The sequence below is a fragment of the Budorcas taxicolor genome, chromosome 4, assembly GCF_023091745.1.
Source record: "Budorcas taxicolor isolate Tak-1 chromosome 4, Takin1.1, whole genome shotgun sequence".
Taxonomy (NCBI): Eukaryota; Metazoa; Chordata; class Mammalia; order Artiodactyla; family Bovidae; genus Budorcas; species Budorcas taxicolor.
The window spans coordinates 45,483,820-45,505,988 of record NC_068913.1 but is presented as its reverse complement, the minus strand read 5'-3'; the positions used below and the strand labels follow the sequence as shown (position 1 = coordinate 45,505,988).

The 22,169-nt window shown below is 36.8% G+C and overlaps 1 protein-coding gene across 1 annotated transcript in view; it reads left to right on the top strand.

Moving 5' to 3' along the window:
- Positions 1–22,169, top strand: part of RSBN1L (round spermatid basic protein 1 like) — a 61,054-nt gene that overhangs the window by 3,410 nt on the left and 35,475 nt on the right. Inside the window, exon 2 of the mRNA XM_052639077.1 lies at positions 17,701–17,817. Within this exon, the coding sequence (XP_052495037.1) occupies positions 17,701–17,817 (117 nt within the window). The remainder of the gene's footprint in view (positions 1–17,700; positions 17,818–22,169) is intronic.

Genomic DNA, 22,169 nt, shown 5'->3' with positions numbered 1-22,169 from the left:
TTGAAAGTGTAGTTAAAGAATTTAATGAAAATAGAGGCTTTCTTTAGAATTGAATAATTTGATATATGTAAATATCAGTGATTTTAAAGGGATAGATGTTCAAAGATTTTTCAAACTGGGCTTTTTCTTCATCTTTCTAAACCTGTTATTCTGCAATTTTAGATTAAATTCAGGTTAAGAGTATTCATCATTCTGACCAAATATTTGTCACTGGTGAGGAAGTAGTTTACTGTGATTTTATTTTATTGTGTAACCTTTTGTTTTCCATACTTTGTTTTTTCATTTGCTAAGTTTTGTCTTTCTCTGCCCTCTAGCAGCTCTATAAAATGCTTCTCAGTACAATTTTCCACATGGTCAAATCTGTCAGATAAACTTAGTAGTTCCATTTATTCCTGTAGTCATCCCTTCTATAGCTGTCTTTCTTCCCGCTTTATTCTGGTTTGTTCTCTGTTTAAGCCTGCCTCAAAGCTGTCATCTTGGGACATTCTGGGAGTTTGTTTCGTTTTTGTTGAGTCCTTTTTTCCTGGATCCCATGCCTTCCTTTTGGTTTGTTCCTTCATTTTGGCTTGCTTGGGAAGGTTTATTTCTACCCTCACACTTGACTGTTGGGCTGTTGAGAGATTTCTGTATCGGAAATTATTTTCCGTTAAAAGTTTGGAAGTGTTACCTTATTGCCTGGCTTCCAGTATTGATGTTGAGAACTTTGATCTCCAAACAGCTGTCTTCTGTTCTATTTGGGAGATTTCAATCCTTTAACCAAGTTTTAAAATTTCAGATGTCTTTTTTAAAAAATGTTTTATGAACTCTTCTCCGTCCGTATTATAGCATTTTTTTTCTTTTTCACAGGTACAGCATCTTCTGTTATCTCTTCAAGGATGTTAATTATAGTTTCTTTGGCATGTTCTTCCATGCCTTGCATTGTATCTGCTTCCTCTAACTTTTTTTCTATTTGTTTTGGTCTCTTTCTTTTTGCTCAGAGCTTTCTTCAGATCGGTATGATCCTTAGCAGTTCCTTTATAATCAAGAGAATGATTGAAAGCTCACTGGGCATGCATGAGCATGCGTGAGTGTCGAGTCACTAAGTCCTGTCTGACTTTTTGCAACCCATAGACTGTATAGTCCCCCAGGCTTCTCTGTCCATGGGATTTTCCAGGCAAGAATACTGGAATGAGTTGCCATTTGCTCCTACAGGGGTTCTTCTCGATCCAGGGATTGAACCTGTGTCTCTAGGATTCGCAGGCAGATTTTTTACTGTTGAGCCACCTGGGAAGCCCTCTCATAGCTTACTGACTACTGAACTCCCTTATTTTTTATCTTTTGTTTGTCTGTTTTCCTCTAGGTGGTTGGTAAGAGGGCTTTCAGTTTCTTCCTTCATCTTTCTGTTCATCTGTATAAATGGAATAGTGGAGAGAGAAGAGGACTGGCAGAAGTAATGAGTTTTGATGTCAGGGTTCTAATGCTGGATATGAGAAGAAAGCTACAAATCTCACTGATTTATAAGTTTTCAGTAAATCTGCCTGTTTTCATACCAACATGTAATTTCTCCCTTTTTCTGTATGTGTCATCCCTGAGACTGGAGCCACACTCTGATTCAGTTTTGCGGAATACCTCTCATTCCCTTAGTGTGTGTGTGAGGGGGAGGGGGCGTGTGGAGAGGTGGGGAGGGTGAAGCAGTATGGTTCTGTCATCTTGCCTCTCCCAGCACTTCGAATTTCTAAGCCTTTCTGAGGTACTGCGGTGTAAACAGAGTTGTTTCTTATTATTTCTTTCTATAAGGATTTATATTAACCTTCTTTCATTATGCTAGGTCATTTACTATTCCACCATCAGCTTTCTGTCTTTGTAAGTTGTATTTCAGGTTAAAATTATAATTTCACAGTTATATTAAAAATGGAATTTATGTGTTCAAATTTTTTTTCCTTCTCCTTATTGTTAGGGTCTGTTTTTCAAGAAAAGATCTTAAATTTTAGCCTTATTTTGATTTGTGCCTATTTGTGGGACACTGGTGAAATGCCTTAATCTTTTTGAGCTCATATTCATCTGTTATTATAGGTATTCCTTCTCAGAGCATGAAATTACCTGAACCTGGCATATTGTAGGCATTTATAGGGATGTTAGTCCCTAACTCTTCTTTCCTATAGAAGACATTGGAGACATTTAGTTTGATTTAATTCATGGGTAGGTATAACCTGTATAGTTTTCCCATTGGTATCCAGGTTTCTGGTATACCAGAATTTTTGGTATTAGTATGAGCCATACTAACTTGTTCAAAGAAGTGTATATTTCAGAAGTTTATATTACAGTTAATAGTAACTCATTCATTTTTCACCATCCTCAAATGAATTAAAAATTTCAAATTATAGATAAACTATATAAATAGGATATTGAAAAAATAGTACTTGGTTTTAGAGTAAATCAAGATTGCCGGGAAATATCAAAACCCTCAGATATGCAGATGACACCCCTCTTATGGCAGAAAGCAAAGAAGTAAAGAGCCTCTTGATAAAAGTGAAAGAGGAGAGTGAAAAACTTGGCTTAAAATTCAACATTCAGAAACCTAAGATCATGGCATCTGGTCCCATCACTTCATGGCAAATAGATGGGGAAACAGTGGAAACAATGAGAGAATATTTTTTGGGGCTCCAAAATCACTGCAGATGCTGACTGCAGCCATGAAATTAAAAGACGCTTGCTCCTTGGAAGAAAAGTTATGACCAACCTAGACAAAAGCAGAGACATTACTTTACCAACAAAGGTCCATCTAGTCAAAGCTTTAGTTTTTCCAGTAGTCATGTATGGATGTGAGAGTTGGACTATAAAGAAAGCTGAGCGCCGAAGAATTGATACTTTTGAACTGTGGTGTTGGAGAAGACTCTTGAGAGTCCCTTGGACTGCAGGGAGATCCAACCAGTCCATCCTAAAGGAGATCAGTCCTGCATATTCACTGGAAGGACTGATGTTGAAGCTGAAACTCCAATACTTTGGTCTCCTGATGTGAAGGACTGACTTGTTGGAAAAGACCCTGATGCTGGGAAAGATTGAAGGCAGGAGGAGAAGGGGACGACAGAGGATGAGATGGTTGGATGGTGTCACCGACTCAATGGACATGAGTTTGAGTAAGCTCCAGGAGTTGGTGATGGACAGGGAGGCCTGGCTTGCTGCAGTCTATGGGGTCGCAAAGAGTCAGACACGACTGAGCAACTGAACTACAGTAAAAAGAATTCTGATGAAATAATTGTGGCTTATGTAAAATTTTTTTGTGTGTGTGATTTAGGAGAATTAATAATAAAAGTACATTCTTACCAACTAAAGTAATTTTTAATCTCTTTAGACATTATTTTGAATACATTAAGCTTTATACATATTATTTTTTTTTAAATTGTTGGTTGAAAATATTTAACTTTTTATCATGAAAAAATTTAATACTAAGGAAACCAGAGCCATGTGACTTCTGGGTCTATCCATCATCCTGTTTTCGACAATTACCAACAATTTACAATTCATGTTTTGTTTCTTCTCCTCTACTTATTTTTGTTTTTTGCTCAAGTATTTTAAAGCATATGCTGAATATAGATCATTGACCCCCAAATAATTAGCATTGAATTTTCTTTTCATTATAGAATAATGCTTATAAAATTTCAACAATTCAGTGTATATATTGGTGCTTTAACGAGGGCTTCCCAGGTGGCGCCAGTGGTAAAGAATCTGCCTGCCAGTGCAGGAGTCCTAAGAGATGCGGATTGGATCTCTGGGTCGGGAGGATCCCCTAGAGGAGGAAATGGCACGCCTCTCCAGTATTCTTGCCTGGAAAATTCCATAGGCAGAGGAGCCTGGCGGGTTACAGTCCCTGGGGCTGCAAAGAGTTGGACACGACTGAGTGACTGAACAGATAACTTTTAAAGACTGCAGTTCTCTTCCGCTCCCAAACTGTCAGAAACAGTATTTCAGTATCTCCTGAAATAAATAAGCTTATGCATTTTTTAGATTCTTTTTTAAAAATTATTTTTTAAAATTCTAGTAAAATACACAGAACATGAAATTTACAGTTTTAGTCATTCTTTTTTTAAAAAGACATTTATTTTTTGGAGGCTAATTACTTTACAATATTGTATTGGTTTTGCCATACATCAACATGAATCCGCCATGGGTGTACATGTGTTAACCATCCTGAACCCCCCTCCCACCTCCCTCCCCGTACCACCCCTCTGGGTCATCCCAGTGCACCAGCTCCGAGCATCCTGTATCCTGCATTGAACCTGGACTGGCGATTCGTTTCACATATGATATTATTCGTGTTTCATTGCTATTCTCCCAAATCATCCCACCCTCGCCCTCTCCCACAGAGTCCAAAAGACTGTTCTATACATCTGTGTCTCTCTTGCTGTCTCACATACAGGAGTTTTAGTCATTCTCAAGTGTATAGAATACTGGCATTAAGTACACTCAAATTGTTATGCAACCACCACCACTGCACCAGCCATTTTCAGAACTTTTTTCTTCTTCCCAAACTGAAACTCCATACCCATTAAAGAATTACTCCTCTTTTGCTTCCCCACTGCTCACCCCAGCCGTAGCCCACCACCATTCTACTTTCTGTCTGTCTGAATTTGATGACTCCTAAGTACCTCGTATGAGTGGAATCAAAGTATTTGTCCTTTTGTGACAGACTTACTTCATTTAGCATAATATCTTCAGAGTTCATCCATGTTGCAGCATGTGTCAGAATTTCCTTTCTGAAAGCTGAGTAATATTCCATTATACGTATATACCATATTTGGTTTATGCATTCATTCTTTGATAGATGCCTGAGTTCTTCTGTTTTTTTGTCTATAATGAATAATGCTGCTATGAACAGGGTGTGCAGATACCCAGTTGAATCTCTGCTTTCAATTCTTTTGGGTATGTACCTCAGAAGTGGAATTGTTGAATGCTATAATAATTTTATTATTGTTGTTACATTTATAGTTTGCCCATAACTATTTTTATAGCAGTTGCACCATTTTACATTTTACACCAGCAGTCCCCAGAGGTTAGGTTAGCTTTGTTGTTTTATTGTTGTTATTTTTAAGGTTAACTCTTTAGTATCTGAAAACTAAATAAGTAAGCAAACAAACCCCCATAACAGCTAATTGATGCAGATATTTGCAAAGTCAGTGTGCATTCAACCGCATCAATATACGGGGAAAAAAATGAGGGGTTTGGTGGGAGAAAGAAAAGGCTTTTATTGAGTGCTTGTCAGGTGCCATGGTGTTAGCTTAATATTTTTCCATTAATACTTGGAGATTTGTTTATCTTTTTCAGAATTGCATAGCTAATGTCTGAAGAATTTGAATCAACCCTGTCTCTGCTAAGATCTAAGACTACTTTTTTATACAGTGCTTCAGTTAACTTGATTTTTTTCCTTTTAGACTGTGATAACAGGAAGAGAGTAAAGATGAACTTTATTTTCACAAATTATTTTTCCCCTAACTTTGTATTATAAAAAAATTTAGAGTTCAGAGAAGTTGAAAGAACAACATGATGATCTTGTACAGATTTTCCTTACTGCGTTCCTTCTATGTTAATATATTTTTTTATGTTAATATTTTATCATATATTTTCGTTGAATCATTTGAAACTGAGTTGTAGACATCATGGCACTTCTTTCTTAAATATTCCAGCCATCATGTCCTACAATTAACGACATAACCATAATAATAGAACACTTTAGAAACTTAATATAGCCAGTCCATACGCAAGTTCTTCCAGTTTCCCTCAAACCCCTCATCATACTGAAACATTTTCTGTTTTTTTTTTTTTTTAATCTAAAATTATTCTGGTTACATTTTCAATATGATAAGTTGACTTTTTGAAAATACCAGTTTAAGATATTTGTTATATATTTTTCTTTTTTTATGATTTTTAAAGGGTTGCTTTATTGTCGTAGCATTGAATTTGTTCCTTTGTATTCCATATAAACTGAAAGTGAGGTTTAAAGGCATGATTGATTTCAGCTTAAATAGATTTGGTAAGAATATTTCACAGATGTGCTTCATATTATAGCCCATCAGAAGGCCTGTAATATTCAGATTTTGCTGTAAGTAATCATGCTACATTTGATCACTTGGTTGAGATGACCAATGTCACCATTTTAATAGTTTATTTTTCACCTTGTATTTAGTTTATAATCTGCGGAGTGAAACTTTGCGAATATCTACTTTGCCAGTTGTCTTTTACCTAAAGACTTTAGTATTAACTTCATGATGCCTGCTTGAATTAGCCATTTCAGTTCAGTTCAGTTCAGTCGCTCAGTTGTAGCTGACTCTTTGCAACCCCATGAACCACAGCACGCCGGGCCTCCCTATCCATCACCAACTCCCAGAGTCCACCCAAACCCATGTCTGTTGAGTCGGTGATGCCATCCAACAATCTCATCCTTTGTCGTCCCCTTCTCCTCCCGCCCTCAATCTTTGCCAGCATCAGGGTCTTTTCAAATGAGTCAGCTCTTCACATCAGGTGGCTAAAATATTGGAGTTTCAGCTTCAGCCTCAGTCCTTCCAATGAACACCCAGGACTGCTCTCCTTTAGGATGGACTGGTTGGATCTCCTTGCAGTCCAAGGGACTCTCAAGAGTCTTCTCCAACACCACAGTTCAAAAGCATCAATTCTTTGGTACTCAGCTTTCTTTATAGTCCAACTCTCACATCCATACATGACCACTGGAAATACCATAACCTTGACTAGTCGGACCTTTGTTGGCAAAGTAATGTCTCTGCTTTTTAACATGCTGTCTAGGTTGGTCATAACTTTCCTTCCAAGGAGTAAGTGTCTTTTAATTTCATGGCTGCAGTCACCATCCACAGTGATTTTGGAGCCCAGGAAAATAAAGTCAGCCACTGTTTCCACTGTTTCCCCATCTATTTGCCATGAAGTGATGGGACTGGATGCCATGATCTTCATTTTCTGAATGTTGAGCTTTAAGCCAACTTTTCACTCTCCTCTTTCACTTTCATCAAGAGGCTCTTTAGTTCTTCACTTTCTGCCATAAGGGTGGTGTCATCTGCATATCTCAGGTTATTCTAGTTAGGATAAATAAGAATTGATCACTTCAATAATTTAGCTTCCTTCTTATCTCTAATAATTTCATAAACCTAATGGGTTATTAAGATTATTAAGCAATAATCAGGCCTTATTGACTTTGCAAATACTGTTCAGTGCAGATCAGAAGTCCTTTCTTGGTTTTCAGAAAGTTAAAAATTGCCTCTTTTTCATTTACATATATACTTATAACTTCATTTTCTGTCTTCTCTGGTCTGTGATGAGGTAATCTGGTGATTCTCCTTTATTCCTGGGAATATTTTTTCTGCAGTTCTCCATTCTTATTTCTGGCCCATTCTGTTACCCTTTGAGCCAGCTGCACAGCTTTCATACTCATATTTTCTTGTGTTTCTCTTCTGCGCTCTGGGTCCTGTTTCCTATGTCTCAAGTCTTCTTCCTTCTTTGTGTACTCCTTTACTTCAGCATACCCTCAAGTAACTTCCTAAAACAGGATGCATGCATGATAAAAATTTTGAACTTTTGCTTATCTGAAAATGTCTTCCTACATACTTGATTCATAGTTTGGCAGATTCTAGGTAGAGTTCTAGGTTAGAAAACATTTTCATTCTGAATTGTAAAGGCACTGCTGCAGTACTGCTTTCTAGCGTCTAGTGTTACGTTGAAGAGTCCAGTTACACATTGTTACCTGATATATATATATATATTCTTATCTTCTCCTCCTCTGGAGGCTTTTTGAATCTTCCTTTATCCCCAGTGTACTGCAGTTTCCTGAGGGTGTGCTGGTGCAAGGTGGGTAGGGTGTGGGGGTAGGGGGCTGCAGTGCTGAATGCCGTTCTTTGTACTTGTCCGTTAAAGAATCTGCATTTTGGAGACTGATTTTTTTGGGGGGATTTATTTATTGATTATTGGAGAAGGAAATGGGAACCCACTCCAGTGTTCTTGCCTGGAGAATCCCAGGGACGGGGGAGCCTGGTGGGCTGCCATCTATGGGGTCACACAGAGTTGGACACGACTGAAGTGACTTAGCAGCGGCATTTATTGATTGATATTTTTCTTATACAGTTGTTTCTTTTTTGTGAAATTTCGGTTCGCTTGATATTGGAGCTCCTGAATAGATCCTTTGGGTTGCTTTATTTTCTGCTATTTTTCACTTCTTTTTCTGTTGCTCTGCTTTCTGGAAGATTATCTAAACTTGATCTCTTTTGGCCTTTTAATTAAGCCTGTCAGTTTTGCTGTTGTATTTTTAATTTTCATAAGTTCTCTTTTTAAAAATTTTCTGATGCAGTTCAGCTTAAATATTTTAGGAAAGTACAATCAGCTTGTATTCACCTTGCCTAGGGTATCTGGGCGAAGGCTGTGGCTACCCACTCCAGTACTCTTGCCTGGAAAATCCCATGGGTGGAGGAGCCTGGTAGACTGCAGTCCATGGGGTCTCAAAGAGTTGGACATGACTGAAGCGACTTAGCAGCAGCAGCAGGTTATCTGAGTCTTAGGCCTGTTCACTTTTTTCAGAAAATGAATGTTTGAGAAAATGAGTGTTTGCCTTAAGGGGTGCGATTGAAATGATCACTTGAATGTTTGGGGTGAGGGTAAGAGAACTGGAAAATCAAACTCTTTCTCATATAAACTTATAAACAATTTCTCTTGTTTTAAGATCCTTGTATGTGTGTATATGTGTGAATACATACATACATAACAGATGTATACACATGAATGTGTGTGTGTTTACATATATATATGCACAGTATACATTATATGTCAAACTTGGGATTCTTTTATAGGTTTACACTTATATATATCAGTTTGCAGTTTTCCTCCAACGTATCTTGAAAATTTTGCCTGTGAAGTTAACTATTATTTAAACATGGTTTTGAGGGGGCTTCCCAGGTGGCGCTAGTGGTAAAGAACCCATTTGCCAGTGCAGGAGATGTAAGAGACGTGGGTTCAGTCCTTGGCTTGGCAAGACTCTCTGGAGGAGGGCATGGCAACCGCTCCAGTATTTTTGCCTGGAGAATCCCATGGACAGAGGAGCCTGTGGGCTAGAGTCCGTGGAGTTGCAGAGTCGCACATGACTAAAGTGACTTAGCACGTATGCACACAAACATAATTTTTAATGACTTCATAATCTTCCATTTCTTAATATACCCAAATTTAACTAATTTTCATTATTAAACATTTGTTATTTATAGTTTTTTACTATTAAAAATAATATAGGAAAAGAATAATATGGGGTGAAGATCCTTTCATGAGCATTTTTGTGCAGACTTGGTTTTCTTTTTATTAAATCCTACTGGTGGAATTGGGGGATAAAAGGAATGATGGGTTTTAATATTTTTTCAGTGTGTTGTTAAATTGCCCCCCAGTTGACTCATTAGAAAAGACTCTGATGCTGGGAGGGATTGGGGGCAGGAGGAGAAGGGGACGACAGAGGATGAGATGGCTGGATGGCATCACCGACTCGATGGACGTGAGTTTGAGTGAACTCCGGGAGTTGGTGATGGACAGGGAGGCCTGGCGTGCTGCAATTCATGGGGTCGCAAAGAGTCGGACACAATTGAGCGACTGGACTAAACTGAAGGCTATCAGTTTATACTCATTATCATTGTGTAGAAGTACCTATTTACTTCACCTTTGCCAAGCAGCACTAGTTAAGAAAAAATTTTGTGTTTATGTAAGATGATGGACAGTTTGTGATACATGTAAGTCAAATCATTATGCTTTATACACCTTCAACTTATTATTCAGTGATATATGAATATCCCAATAAAACCAGTCAGTTTGATAGGTGAAAAAAATGATTTTACATTATTTTAATTGAGTTTTTCTTCATGTTTATGGGACAATAACATTGTTTGAAATGTGTTTGTTTTATGTGCTTTGTACCTTTTTCTATTTACTATTTTCTTTTTAAGATTTTTATTTTTCTGTTTATAATATTTTCCTTTCTTGGTGTTAAATTGTAAGAGTTCTTTGTGTAAAAGCAGCTCTTTGTAAATAAGAAATTACCCCATTGTCTTTTGGGAAAATTATTTGTCTTTATTGAGGCTAATCCAGAAAAGTTTTGGATTCCTGCTGTTGTTGAAGAATAGCTTCATTAAATCTTAAAACTGTTTGTCAAAAATGACCAGGTCACTTAGAAAAGGGATATATATACATTTGAAGGACTAATCCTGAAAGGTTTTCAGGACTAAGAATTCCCTTTCTTGCCGTGGAAAAGAAGGAAGAATTAACAAAGATCAACCTAGAGTACCTTGCTGGAGAGAAAGTCGTGATGAACTATAGAAAATAACAGTAATATCTCACTTTATTGCAGGACTTCTTTCATGCATCAAACAAGCATTTATTGAGGGAGAACCATCTCTGTCTCAAGGAATGTACGCTGGTGGGAGCAGGAATGATGCTAAGAAGAAAGATATGTTTGTAGCTAACTAGAATACAGTATGAGATGGAGAACCTGCTTTCTGTATTATTCGGTAAATTGTTAGTGGACCTGGTCTAGTTTCTTAGCACAGAACAAATGAGAATGAGCCCATCAGTGACTGCCAGAAGTTAGAGCTGCCACCGCTTTTCCCTGGGTGATAAATGACAGGTGAAACAATAAAAATGAAATGATTCTCAATTGCTGTTTTTTCTTCTGTTTTTGAAGGCAGTATGAATATGATAGTGAAAGTTAAAATGAATTGTATTTTTGAAAACAGTGATGTATGTAGAAATGTAATTAGAACTGTTAAAACATAGGTGGCAATCGTGTGTTATCTGGAAATCTGTGAATTAATTCTGAAGATTCCAGGTGAATGACTTGTTGATATATTTGATCAGTTTCTTAAAGGTATTCACAGTTCTTTTTCTAAGTTTTGCTTTCTTACTGGAGCAGTTCATCTAATATTTGTGTGTGCGTGTATATTTTCATCCCTACATTATTATAATAACATCAATACTTGTGGAGTCTACTGAATTTTATTATAACCAGGCAAAAACAGTTATTCTGTTATTTAAGAGCTGGTTTCCAGACTTCCCTAGAGGTCCAGTGGTTGAGACTTCACCTTCCAGTGCAGGGGGTGTGGTTTCTATCCCTGTTTGGGGAGCTGGGTTCCCATATGTCTTGTGGCCAAAAAATGTAGAACAGAAACAGTATTGTGACAAATTCAGTAAAAGCTAAAAAAAAAAAGACATTTCCAAAGTGGTGCTTAACATAAGAATCAACTGATACCTTATGAATTTTAAGGTTCTTTAGTCAAGCACTAGAATTCGTTTTTGCCTCTTACACATAAGTGCTCAATAGGAATGTATCGGGCGAATGAAATGTATGTTATTATACATTGCTGCATATATGGTTTACGCTACTAAATCATAAGTTGACCATATGTTTGACGAATCCCATTTATATTTTGTTTGAAACTATTTTCATTAGCTTTCCTTATTATGTCTTAACTTTTCCATATGAGATCTGTCTTTAGCCCATGTGTGTTTTTCCACATACATAATTTATAGTATGTTGTGAGTTGATAATGACTTATTCCTTTTTTTCCCTTCATTCTTCTATTCCTTTGGCCTCTTTAGATTTAAATTGTTTTCGTGGGTCTCTTAGCATCTGTGTTCCATCTGTTCTGTATCCCCCTTTCTATTTTAAAATAAAACTTGTCCTTATGTTAAATTGGACTTTTCAAAACAAATACTTTTGTTGTTCTTATGATGGAATAATTCTTACTTTTATTCTAAGAATTGTGATGGGAAGGTGAGCTAGAAATTCTTTCCAAGCCTTAGATTAAACCCCGAAGGTTAAAATTGTACAAATTCTTGGTCATGGAAAGAAATAAACACTCAAGAATGATCGTTGAAGAGCAACCTATTCAGTAAACTAGATGCCAGGGAGTCTTTCTTTTGTGTGTGTGAAAAGACCTAGAAGTGGCGTTTATAAATAAAAATGCATTACTGTGTAGTAGCAGCAGACTTGAGATTGTATAGACAGTGGAGTTCTCAATTGTTACGGCCCGGAATGTTTATTATACCTCAGTAGTATGGTTAGATAGATAATAATAGTCTATATTTATAAGGCATATTGCATAAAATGTTTTTGTATATACTTCTGTTTAATCTTACCTAAACTCCATTTTAGAGCTGAAACTGGAGATCTGAAAATATGTTAGTTACCAGGGTTATAGAGCTTAAATATGAACCTGGGTCTTCTGAGCTTGTGGGTTTCCCACTTTCTCATAGCTGTTACATGTTTGCCTGTAACAAGTAAATACCTAACATAGCATCTTTATACTATGTGTAACATGACTAAAGAAAATTTAATGAATGTACTTGAAGTTGGATTTTGAAAAAAGGATGTGCTCTGACAGGAAGCAAAAAATTCTCGGAAGAGTGAGTGAGGTCAAGACTGAGATAGATGTGTATGTTGGGACAACAGTTATGCCACAAAAATGCTTTTCTCCTATGTATATATAGGTTTACTTGTATTTTTGTTTCCTTTGTTTTGAGGGTATAGGATAGGCGGTAAATGCAGTTATGTTGTCAGTCACTCTTACTGTCTTGGCTGTGTCATTGTTTTGTTTCCATAGGTGCCTTTCATATGATGACTTCACACCTTACTTTTACTTGAACTATTTAATACTGTACTTGAGGGCATATTTCAAGACCCCTTTTTGTGTATTCAGTTCAGTTCAGTCACTCAGTCATGTCCAACTCTTTACAACCCCGTGGACTGCAGCATGCCAGGCTTCCCTGTCCATCACCAACTCCCGGCGCTTGCTCAAACTCATGTCCATCGAGTCAGTGATGCCATCCAGCCATCATCCTCTGTTGCCCCCTTCTCCTGCCTTCAGTCTTTCCCAGCATCAGGGTCTTTTCTAATGAGTCAGTGCTTTGCATTGGGTGGCCAAAGTATTGGAACTTCAGCTTCAGCATCAGTCCTTCCACTGAATATTCAGGACTGATTTCCTTGAGCATTGACTGGTTTGATCTCCTTGCAGTCCAAGGGACTCTCAAGAATCTTCTCCAACACCACAGTTCATCAGTTCTTTGGCACTCAGCTTTCTTTATAGTCCAACTCTCACATCCATATGTGACTACTGGAAAAATTATAGCTTTGACTGGTTGGACCGTTGTTAGTAAAGTAATGTCTGCTTTTTAATATGCTGTCTAGGGTGGTCATAGCTTTTCTTCCAGGAAGCAAACATCTTTTTAATTTCATGGCTGAAGTCCCCATCTGCAGTGATATTGGAGCCCCAAAAAATAGTCTTGTCACTGTTTCCATTGTTTCCCCATCTATTTCCCATGAGGTGATGGGACCAGATGCCATGATCTTAGTGTTTTCAATGTTGAGTCTTAAGCCAGCTTTTTCACTCTCCTCTTTCACTTTCATCCAGAAACTCTGTAGTTCCTCTTCACTTTCTGCCGTAACGGTGGTGTCATCTGCGTATCTGAAGTTACTGATATTTCTCCCAGCAATCTTGATTCCAGCTTGTGCTTCATCCAGCCTGGCATAGCACATGAAGTACTCTGCATATAAGTTAAATAAGCAGGGTGACAATATGCAGCCTTGACGTTCTCCTTCTTAATTTGAGAACAGGCTGTTGTTTCATATCTGATCTAACTGTTGCTTCTTAACCTGTATACAGATTTCTCAAGAGGCAGGTCAGGTGGTCTGGTATCCCCATCTCTTTCAGAATTTTCCACAGTTTATTGTGATCCCCACAGTCAAAGGCTTTGGCATAGTCAATAAAGCAGAAATAGATGTTTTTCTGGAATTCTCTTGCTTTCTCGATGATCCAGTGGATGTTGGCAATTTGATCTCTGGTTCCTCTGCCTTTTCTAAAACCAGCTTGAACATCTGGGAGTTCACAGTTCACGTATTACTGAAGCCTGGCTTGGAGAATTTTGAGCATTACTATACTAGTGTGTGAGATGAGTGCAATTGTACAGTAGTTTGAGCATTCTTTGGCATTGCCTTTCTTTGGGATTGGAATGAAAACTGACCTTTTCCAGTCCTGTGGCCACTGCTGAGTTTTCCAAAAATGCTGGCATATTGAGTGCAGCATCATCTTTCAGGATTTGAAATAGCTCCACTGGAATTCCATCACCTCCACTAGCTTTGTTCGTAGTGATGCTTTCTAAGGCCCACTTAACTTCACATTTCAGGATGTCTTTGAACATAAAACTACTTAAAAAAAAAAAGGAAAATCTGTAAGAAAATATATTTATAAATAAAGTCTATAAAAATTGGATCATGCTATATTACAGTTTTATTTCCTGAGAAACTAGTTTAATTTTATTCTGCAAAAATATATTCTGTTGTAGATTTATAGCTCATATTCTTTATTTGCCCTTAAAATTCTATAGTTGTTTTAATCTTTGGTGTTAGAAGTGAAGATCATGGTTACCCTTAGCAGTACTTCATAAAGACTGAAGGGAACACATAGGGGTACTGGGTGCTGTTTATTTTTGTGAAAATTGAGTGGTTTATGGTACTTACATGTTTTTTTTTTTCTGTATGTATATTAGTTTAATAAACTTTTAAAAGTTCAATAGTTATTGAAAAACACTTTTAGGTTAATAAATATTTAGGGGTAATTGGGAAAAGAAATGTGGAGACATTACAGATAACTGTTTTCTTCAGTTGTGATTTTAAGTGATATGTAACTAGTTCATTTAAAAAGTGTGATTACTTATACAATATTAACTTATATATGTTTTTAGGCTCCAGCTATTTGTGCTGCCATTTTATGGCTGAATGACAGCCTATGATATGATTTCAAGGATTTTAAAACATCAAAAAGTAAGAGTAGTGAGCTAATCTGAAGTATGAGAACAGTTTGATCAATTCTAGAACTTGAGAATAAGTTGTATATGAGCATATATCAGAACTGGAAAAGGTTAGTTTTCATTCCAAACCTAAGGAAGGGCAATGACAAAGAATGCTCAAACTACCGCATAATTGTCCTCATTTCACATGCTAGCAAGGTGGTACTCAGGATCCTTCAAGCTGGATTTAGACAAGGCAGAGGAACCAGAGATCAAATTGCCAACAGCCATTGATCAAATGGAAAAAGCAAGGGAATTCCAGAAAAAGCATCTGTTTCACTGACTATGCTAAAGCCTTTGACTGTAGATCACTACAAACTGGAAAATTCTTCAAGAGATGGGAATACCAGACCAACTTACCTGCCTCCTGAGAAAACTTTATGTGAGTCAAGAAGCAACAGTTAGGACCGGACATGCAACAATGGACTGGTTCAAAATTGGGAAAGGAGAGTGTTAAGGCTGTACATTGTCAACCTGTTTATTTAACTTACGTGCAGAGTATATCATGTGATATACCGGGCTGGGTAAATCACAAGTTGGAATGAAGATTTTAGGGAGAAATGTCAACAACCTCAGATACACAAATGAAACCACCCTAATGGCAGAAAGCAAAGAGGAACTAAGGAGCCTCTTGGTGAAGGTGAAAGAGGAGAGTGAAAAAATTGGCTTAAAACTCAGCATTCAAAAAATGAAGATCATGGCATCTGGTCCTGTCACTTCATGGCAAGTAAATGGGGAAATAATGGAAACAGTGACAGACTTTATTTTCTTGGGCTCCAAAATAAAGCCGATGGCGACTGCAGCCATGAAATTAAAAGACGCTTGCTCCTTAGGAAAACAAAAACTATGACAGACTTAGTGTATTAAAAAGTAAAGACATCACTTTGCCCACAAATGTCTGTATAGTCAAATGGATGTGAGAGTTGGTCCATAAAGAAGGCTGAGTGCTGAAGAATTGATGCTTGCAAACTGTGATGCTGGAGAAGACTCGTCAAAGTCCCTTGGACTGCAAGGAGATCCGACCAATCAATCCTAAAGGAAATCAACCCAGAATATTCACTGGAAGGACGGATGCTGAAGGTGAAGCTCCAATACTTTGGCCACCTGATGCAAAAAGCCGACTCATTGGAAAAGACATTGATTCTTTTTAAAAACTAGTTTTATTTGTTCATTCTTGGCCATGTTGGGTCTTTGTTGCTGTGCGCGGGCTCTGTAGTTGCAGCGCACAGGCTTCTAATTGCCATGGCTTCTCTTGCTAAAGAGCACGGTCCCTAGGGTGCACAGGGCGCAGCAGTTGCACTCCCAGACTCTAAAGCAGAGGCTCGATAGTTGTGGCACTTGGGCTTAGTTGCTCCGTGGCGTGTGGGATCTTCCCAGATGAGGGATCAAACTTGTATCTCCTGAATTGACAAGTGGATTCTTTACCAATAAGCCACCAGGAAAGTCCTCAAATCTGTATTTTTAAAATTAATATATTTCAAAATATTTGTTAAGTACATAGATTTAATGTTTTTTAGGAATTATCTGTTTTAGTAGTCCAGAGAGTGGTTCAGTACGGTAGCCCCTGGTCTCACATAGCTATTGAACAGTTAAAGTTGAGCTACTTTGTATTGAGATGTGCCATAAGTGTAAACTGTAGACTGAATTTTGTAATCTTACTATGAGTAAAAGAATGTGAAATATCTCAATAACATTTTTTTAGTGTCGGTTCCCTGTTGAAAAATATATTATTAAAATTAATTTTACTAGTTTCCTTTTGTTTCTAATGACTGCTAAAATGTAGATTTACTTATATGGTAACCATTATATTTCTATTTGACAAAACTGATCCAGACAGTAATCTAAATAAACATTAGATGATTAATACCTGAATTTAGACCAGTATTTGTAGAAAGAGAAGTATGAAGGGATTTGAGGAAATTATGTCATAGGCATATGTGGTGTATATTCTTGGCTGTTGCGGGATGTTTTGCAGTTTTGTGTGAAGTTTTGTGTCATAACTTTGTAATCGTAGTGAGCTTTTTGAGGACAAGGACTTCATCACTATTTTAAAGTTCTCCTCTACATTGTTGTTGCTGAGTGCATAGGAGCTTGATTGAACAAACAAGAATTAAAAGGACATCAAATAATTTTGCAGAAACAAAGTTTGAATTTTAGAATGTGAACCAATGATTCTTTGATTTCGTATATGCTTTATTTTGATATCATAGTATCACTAGTTAGCCAAGTCAGTCGTCTTTTTTAAAAGATACAAGGGTAAGGAAACTTAACATCTAGTCTTTTATATATATATGTATGTATGTACATGTATATGTACACACATATATGTATATATATATGTATATATGTATATATTATATATATATCAGACTCTCGGTAGTTTTTTTATATCTTCCTTCATTTAGCCCGGGTGTAACTTATGAAAATTTATCATCCATTTCATTATTTTACACATTAGGCCATTGAGAATGAGAATTTTTTCCAGTGTTATGTTAACCAGTATGCCCAACTTCAAAACTAGCCCTTTTTCCACTGTAGTTTACTCTCATGATCAAAGTTAGCCAATTATTTTAAGTGATTTGAAGTTAGGCTGATGTTGTATTGGAAATGAAGTAGGTGAAGAATAATCTGTAGAATAAAATTTGTAATGATACATTTTGACAGCTTATGATGTATATATTCCAGTGCTTAATATATGAGAGGAAATTTAAAAATACTTCCTAAAAACTTAGAACAACAATTACATCTTTTTTTCTTTCTGATTTCCTTGGTGTATTGTAACTTGAGAAATTGGACTGTAGTTCATGAATGAAATAAAATTGTAAAATGTTTTGAAGTATTTATTTTGTCTTTTAGATAAAATCAAAGACAAAATTAAAGAGAGAGATAAAGAAAAGGAGAGAGAGAAAAAGAAGCATAAAGTAATGAATGAGATCAAGAAAGAAAATGGAGAAGTAAAGATTTTGCTGAAAAGTAAGTTTATATTAAGTGATTTCAGTTGTACGATGTTAACATTGTTCAGTATACTTATTGGCTTAGTGATTAAAATAAGAAATGTTACTTGGTGCTGAATTTTACTGAGAATAAACATTTGTGGTCAAGATATGAAAAGTTAATAGTGGACTTCTCTAATCTATATAGTAATATGTCTTTAGTATATTTATTTAGTGAGTTATTGGAAGTAGTAAAGGTAATTATTAGGTTCCTTGAATCATTTAAAAATAGGTTATATAATTCTGTGTTTACATTGCTGGTCTATGGAAAATCTAAAAGAAGAGACTAAAGCAGTTTTTACCGTGATAGAGAGGTGTGGCAGAGGCAGTGATCTTACCAGTGTTTGATGATAATCACTGTGCATAGTTTAGAGGGAGCATTTTACTCTGACCTAAATAACAAGTTTTCCTGTTTTACTGTCTGTTTCTTGCATGCTTAAGAATATCCTCTTTTTGTTTCCTATTTTTTTCTCATTATAACTGTTTAAGTTATTTATTATGTGGGGGTGGATGGTTAGGTAATAATATAGATCCTATCAATAAATATGAACTCTTTGAGAGAGAATTTGTGATAGATAGTTTTAAATTCACTCAGATAGGAAGGTAAGAAGAATCAATGGCATTTGCTTGCTTGATAGCTAGCAAATTCATTAACTGCCTCATCAAGTCAACAATTTGTTGATCATAACACGTTGACTTTTATTAATTTCGTATTGAATTTACATGTGCATAAGCCTTCCTGTCTACATATGGGAGAGAAGTCCATAGCACTGTAGGTGCAATGAAATAGCTGGTTAATTACATAATTTAAGGTAACACAGACTTTTAGATTCTATGGTTTCATTTAACTCTTTGTCCTGTTTCCACATGCTCCTTGGTGCACTTTGGCTAAGCTCTTATTTTCTACTTGTCAGAACTTTATTTTCTAAAAAATTCTTTGGATCCTGAAGAAACATGACAGAGCCAAAGTTGGTGACTACTTGGTTAATGCTCGTGGTCCTTTCGTTTTGTTTCTTTGCCAGTGTGTGTGATATGTGTTGTCCAAATAGATTGTAAGCCTCTGAGGCAGGAATTGAATATAATCACACTAATGCTGTACAGCAGCTTATGATTAACACTTGAAAAGTTTTCTTTTCCTTACCATATTGGTTTAGTCATTTTTAAAACTGCTTTAGTCACATAGTCATTTTATTATTCGTTTGAGTGTCAGTGTTGTAAATTCCTGTGACTTGGTAGAATGTTAAATTCCTTGCATACCATTAATGTGAAATATGTGAACCTCGAAATTACATATGCAAGAAGAATTTTAAATAACCTAAAAAGTGGAGATTTTTCTAGTAATATACAGTGGTAACCTTGATTTTGAAATAAATGAAAAGCTTAAGAGATAATTAAGCTAAACTGAAACCTAGTGATGATAGAGGGGAATAAAAGAGATTTGGAAATAAATTGATCTCTGGGATGGCATAGGAAAACATACTTACTGTGAAATGGAGGTAAACAATAATTACTGCCTTTCAGGGTTGTGGAGATAAATGACGTTAAGTATAGGGGAAGTACCAAGTACAATGCCTAGTCCACAGATATTCAATAAGTAGATATGAATCTTTCTTGTTTACATGTACAAAAGATGAGCTCTTGTGATTAAAAACAATGAGAAAACTTCTCTCCTCGGAGGGTAAAAGAAAAGTGAAAGTGAAAGTCGCTCAGTTGTGTCTGACTCTGCGACCCCATGGTCTATACAGTCCATGGAATTCTCCAGGCCAGAATGCTGGAGTGGGTAGCCATTCCCTTCTCCAGGGGATCTTCCCAACCCAGGGATTGAACCCAGGTTTCCCAAACTGCAGGCGGATTCTTTACCAGCTGAGCCACGGGTAGTATGTAGATAATTAAATGAATAAAAACAGATTAACTTGTGAGATTGTGCCTGTCCCATGGTAAGCAGTGAGTAAGTATTAGCTGTTGTTATTTTCAGCACAGTTTGTCCTGCTTGTGTGGCCAGCCATTTGCCAAGTAAGCGTTATGATCAGGGAAAGGCATCCTTTGTTATTGGTGTCCTGAAGCAACAAGAAAATCAGTTAGGTTGGGAGAGTAAGTATGCTATTCTTTACTGCCTTATGCCCATTTTATGGTTTTTAACTTTTCTTCTCTTTATAAGTTTCACCTTCTGATGATGCTAACATTGTAACTTAGGGCAGACACAGGCATGGAGTGGGTGATGACGCTTGAATATCTGAAATAGATGCTAACTCTTTCTCCACACCAGTCTTATTTCCTCCAGATTTTCATTAAAACTGCATCGAGTATGACTAGAGGTATATACTGATTACATACATAGCAGAAAGGTATTATTAATGGAGAAATCTTATAAATGTATTTCACTGATAAAATAGGAGTTTGCTTTATTAGAAACAGTTTAAAGGAACAAATAAATTTGAAACAAGCTTATTTAGCACATTTTTAAAATTTATAATGTCTACCAATTACTTTTTCTGAATATACTTAAATGTTCCAGTCATTTTATGTTCTTTATTGATAAAGGTATAAGAACATGGACGTTACCAGTATATTACTTTTGAGAGTAAATTTTGTTATTATAGCATATCAAGGAGCTTGATGGTGAGCAGGTGAAAAGAGCATTAAAAGAAGCCTATGTTCAAGGTTATTGGTAGTGTACTAAAGGTCATGGGTAGGTAATTCTTGAAAGGAAGAGTGAAAATATTGCTGTGCATAAAAGGAAAGTCATTCCCAGAGACCACAGGCTGAAAATAGCTAAGCTAATTACTACTTTGTTTCTGTGTATGATAATGAAATTATGTATATTACTTCCCATAGTGAAGTTGCTCTGTCGTGTCCGACTCTTTGTGACCCCGTGGACTGTAGCCCACCAGGGTTCTCTGTCCATGGGATTCTCCAGGCAAGAATACTGGAGTGGGTTACCATTTCCTTCTCCGGGGGATCTTCCCGACCCAGGGATCGAACGCAGGTCTCCCGCACTGGAGGCAGACGCTTTAACCTCTGAGCCACCAGGGAAGCCCCTATTACTTCCTATATTAAATATGAAATCAGATCCGGTGTTTCTGGCAACCTTTATTAAAATTAAAAATATACTAAGGTTAGGAATGGGAATTAATTCTAGTGATTTTGTAAGTTTTAAAGATTTTTAAAAAATAACTTGCCATTAGTAACACATACTGGTTTTTCTTTTTTATCTGTGTTTGTGATTTTTTTCCTGTCTCTGTCAGAGTGTCTCTTCTGGCTGTGTGTATATCTCCGTTTCTCTTTGTGTCTGATTCTCCGTTTGGCTATCTGTGCATGTGGAGAGGGGCTGGGGTATAAGTGTTTGAGATCTACTGTTCATATGTCTATGGATCTTCAAGGGGAGGTTCTCCCATCAACTACACTTCTATACTTTTTGAGGATCCAAATTACTTAGCAGTTCTTTCTGTTACGGGTATTTACCAGGATCCTCTAATAAAACACTACAGTTCTGATGTATTGGGCTCTGTTCGAAGAATTATGAGTTTAGAGTAAATATGTACTTTAAATACCTTTTAGTATAAGAGAAGAACATTAATATTCAAAATAGTCTTCTGCCTTAAGTATTTAAAAATTTCCTACATGTGTATCTATTGCATTTCATGCATCATTCCAAGACAGGAAATGCATGATTATATAAAACTTAAAAAGCTATCTAGTAAAGGCTACTGTTTGATTTGTTTTAAACGTAAAGAATGCATTTTATCTGTATCCATTGGAGGGGAGGGGTCCCAAAGACTACCCCCAGATTTGATGATTTGCTAGGAAGACTCATAGGACTCAGCATAAATTTGTACTCATGGCTATGACTTATTATGGTAGAGGATACAAAGTACAATCAGTAAGGACAAAAGGCACGTGTGGCAAATTCTGGAGGAAGCGAGGCGCAAGCTTCCAAGAGTCCTCTCGTAATGGAGTCACAGGATGCACTTAGTTCTTCCAGCAGTGAATTGTGACAACATATATGAAATGTTGTCTACCTGGAAGCTCATTAGAAACTCAGTAATTAAGGTTTCTGTTGGGAACTGGTCACGTAGGCACCCCCATCTAGTTGTAGCAGAATCGAAGGCTCCCAGAAGGAAAACAGGTGTTCAGTGTAAACCATATTATTTGCAGAAACAATGAGCCACTTTTATCAGAGAACAGTTTTAATCTTCCCAAAATACAAGTTCTCAGGTGCCAGCCAAGGGCCAACCTTGCAAGCAGGCCTTTCCAAGGATAGCACTCTCAGGCATTTTGTGTTAACTCTCTTCTGCTCATGGTGCTCACTTTAATATTTAATTATAATTTGTC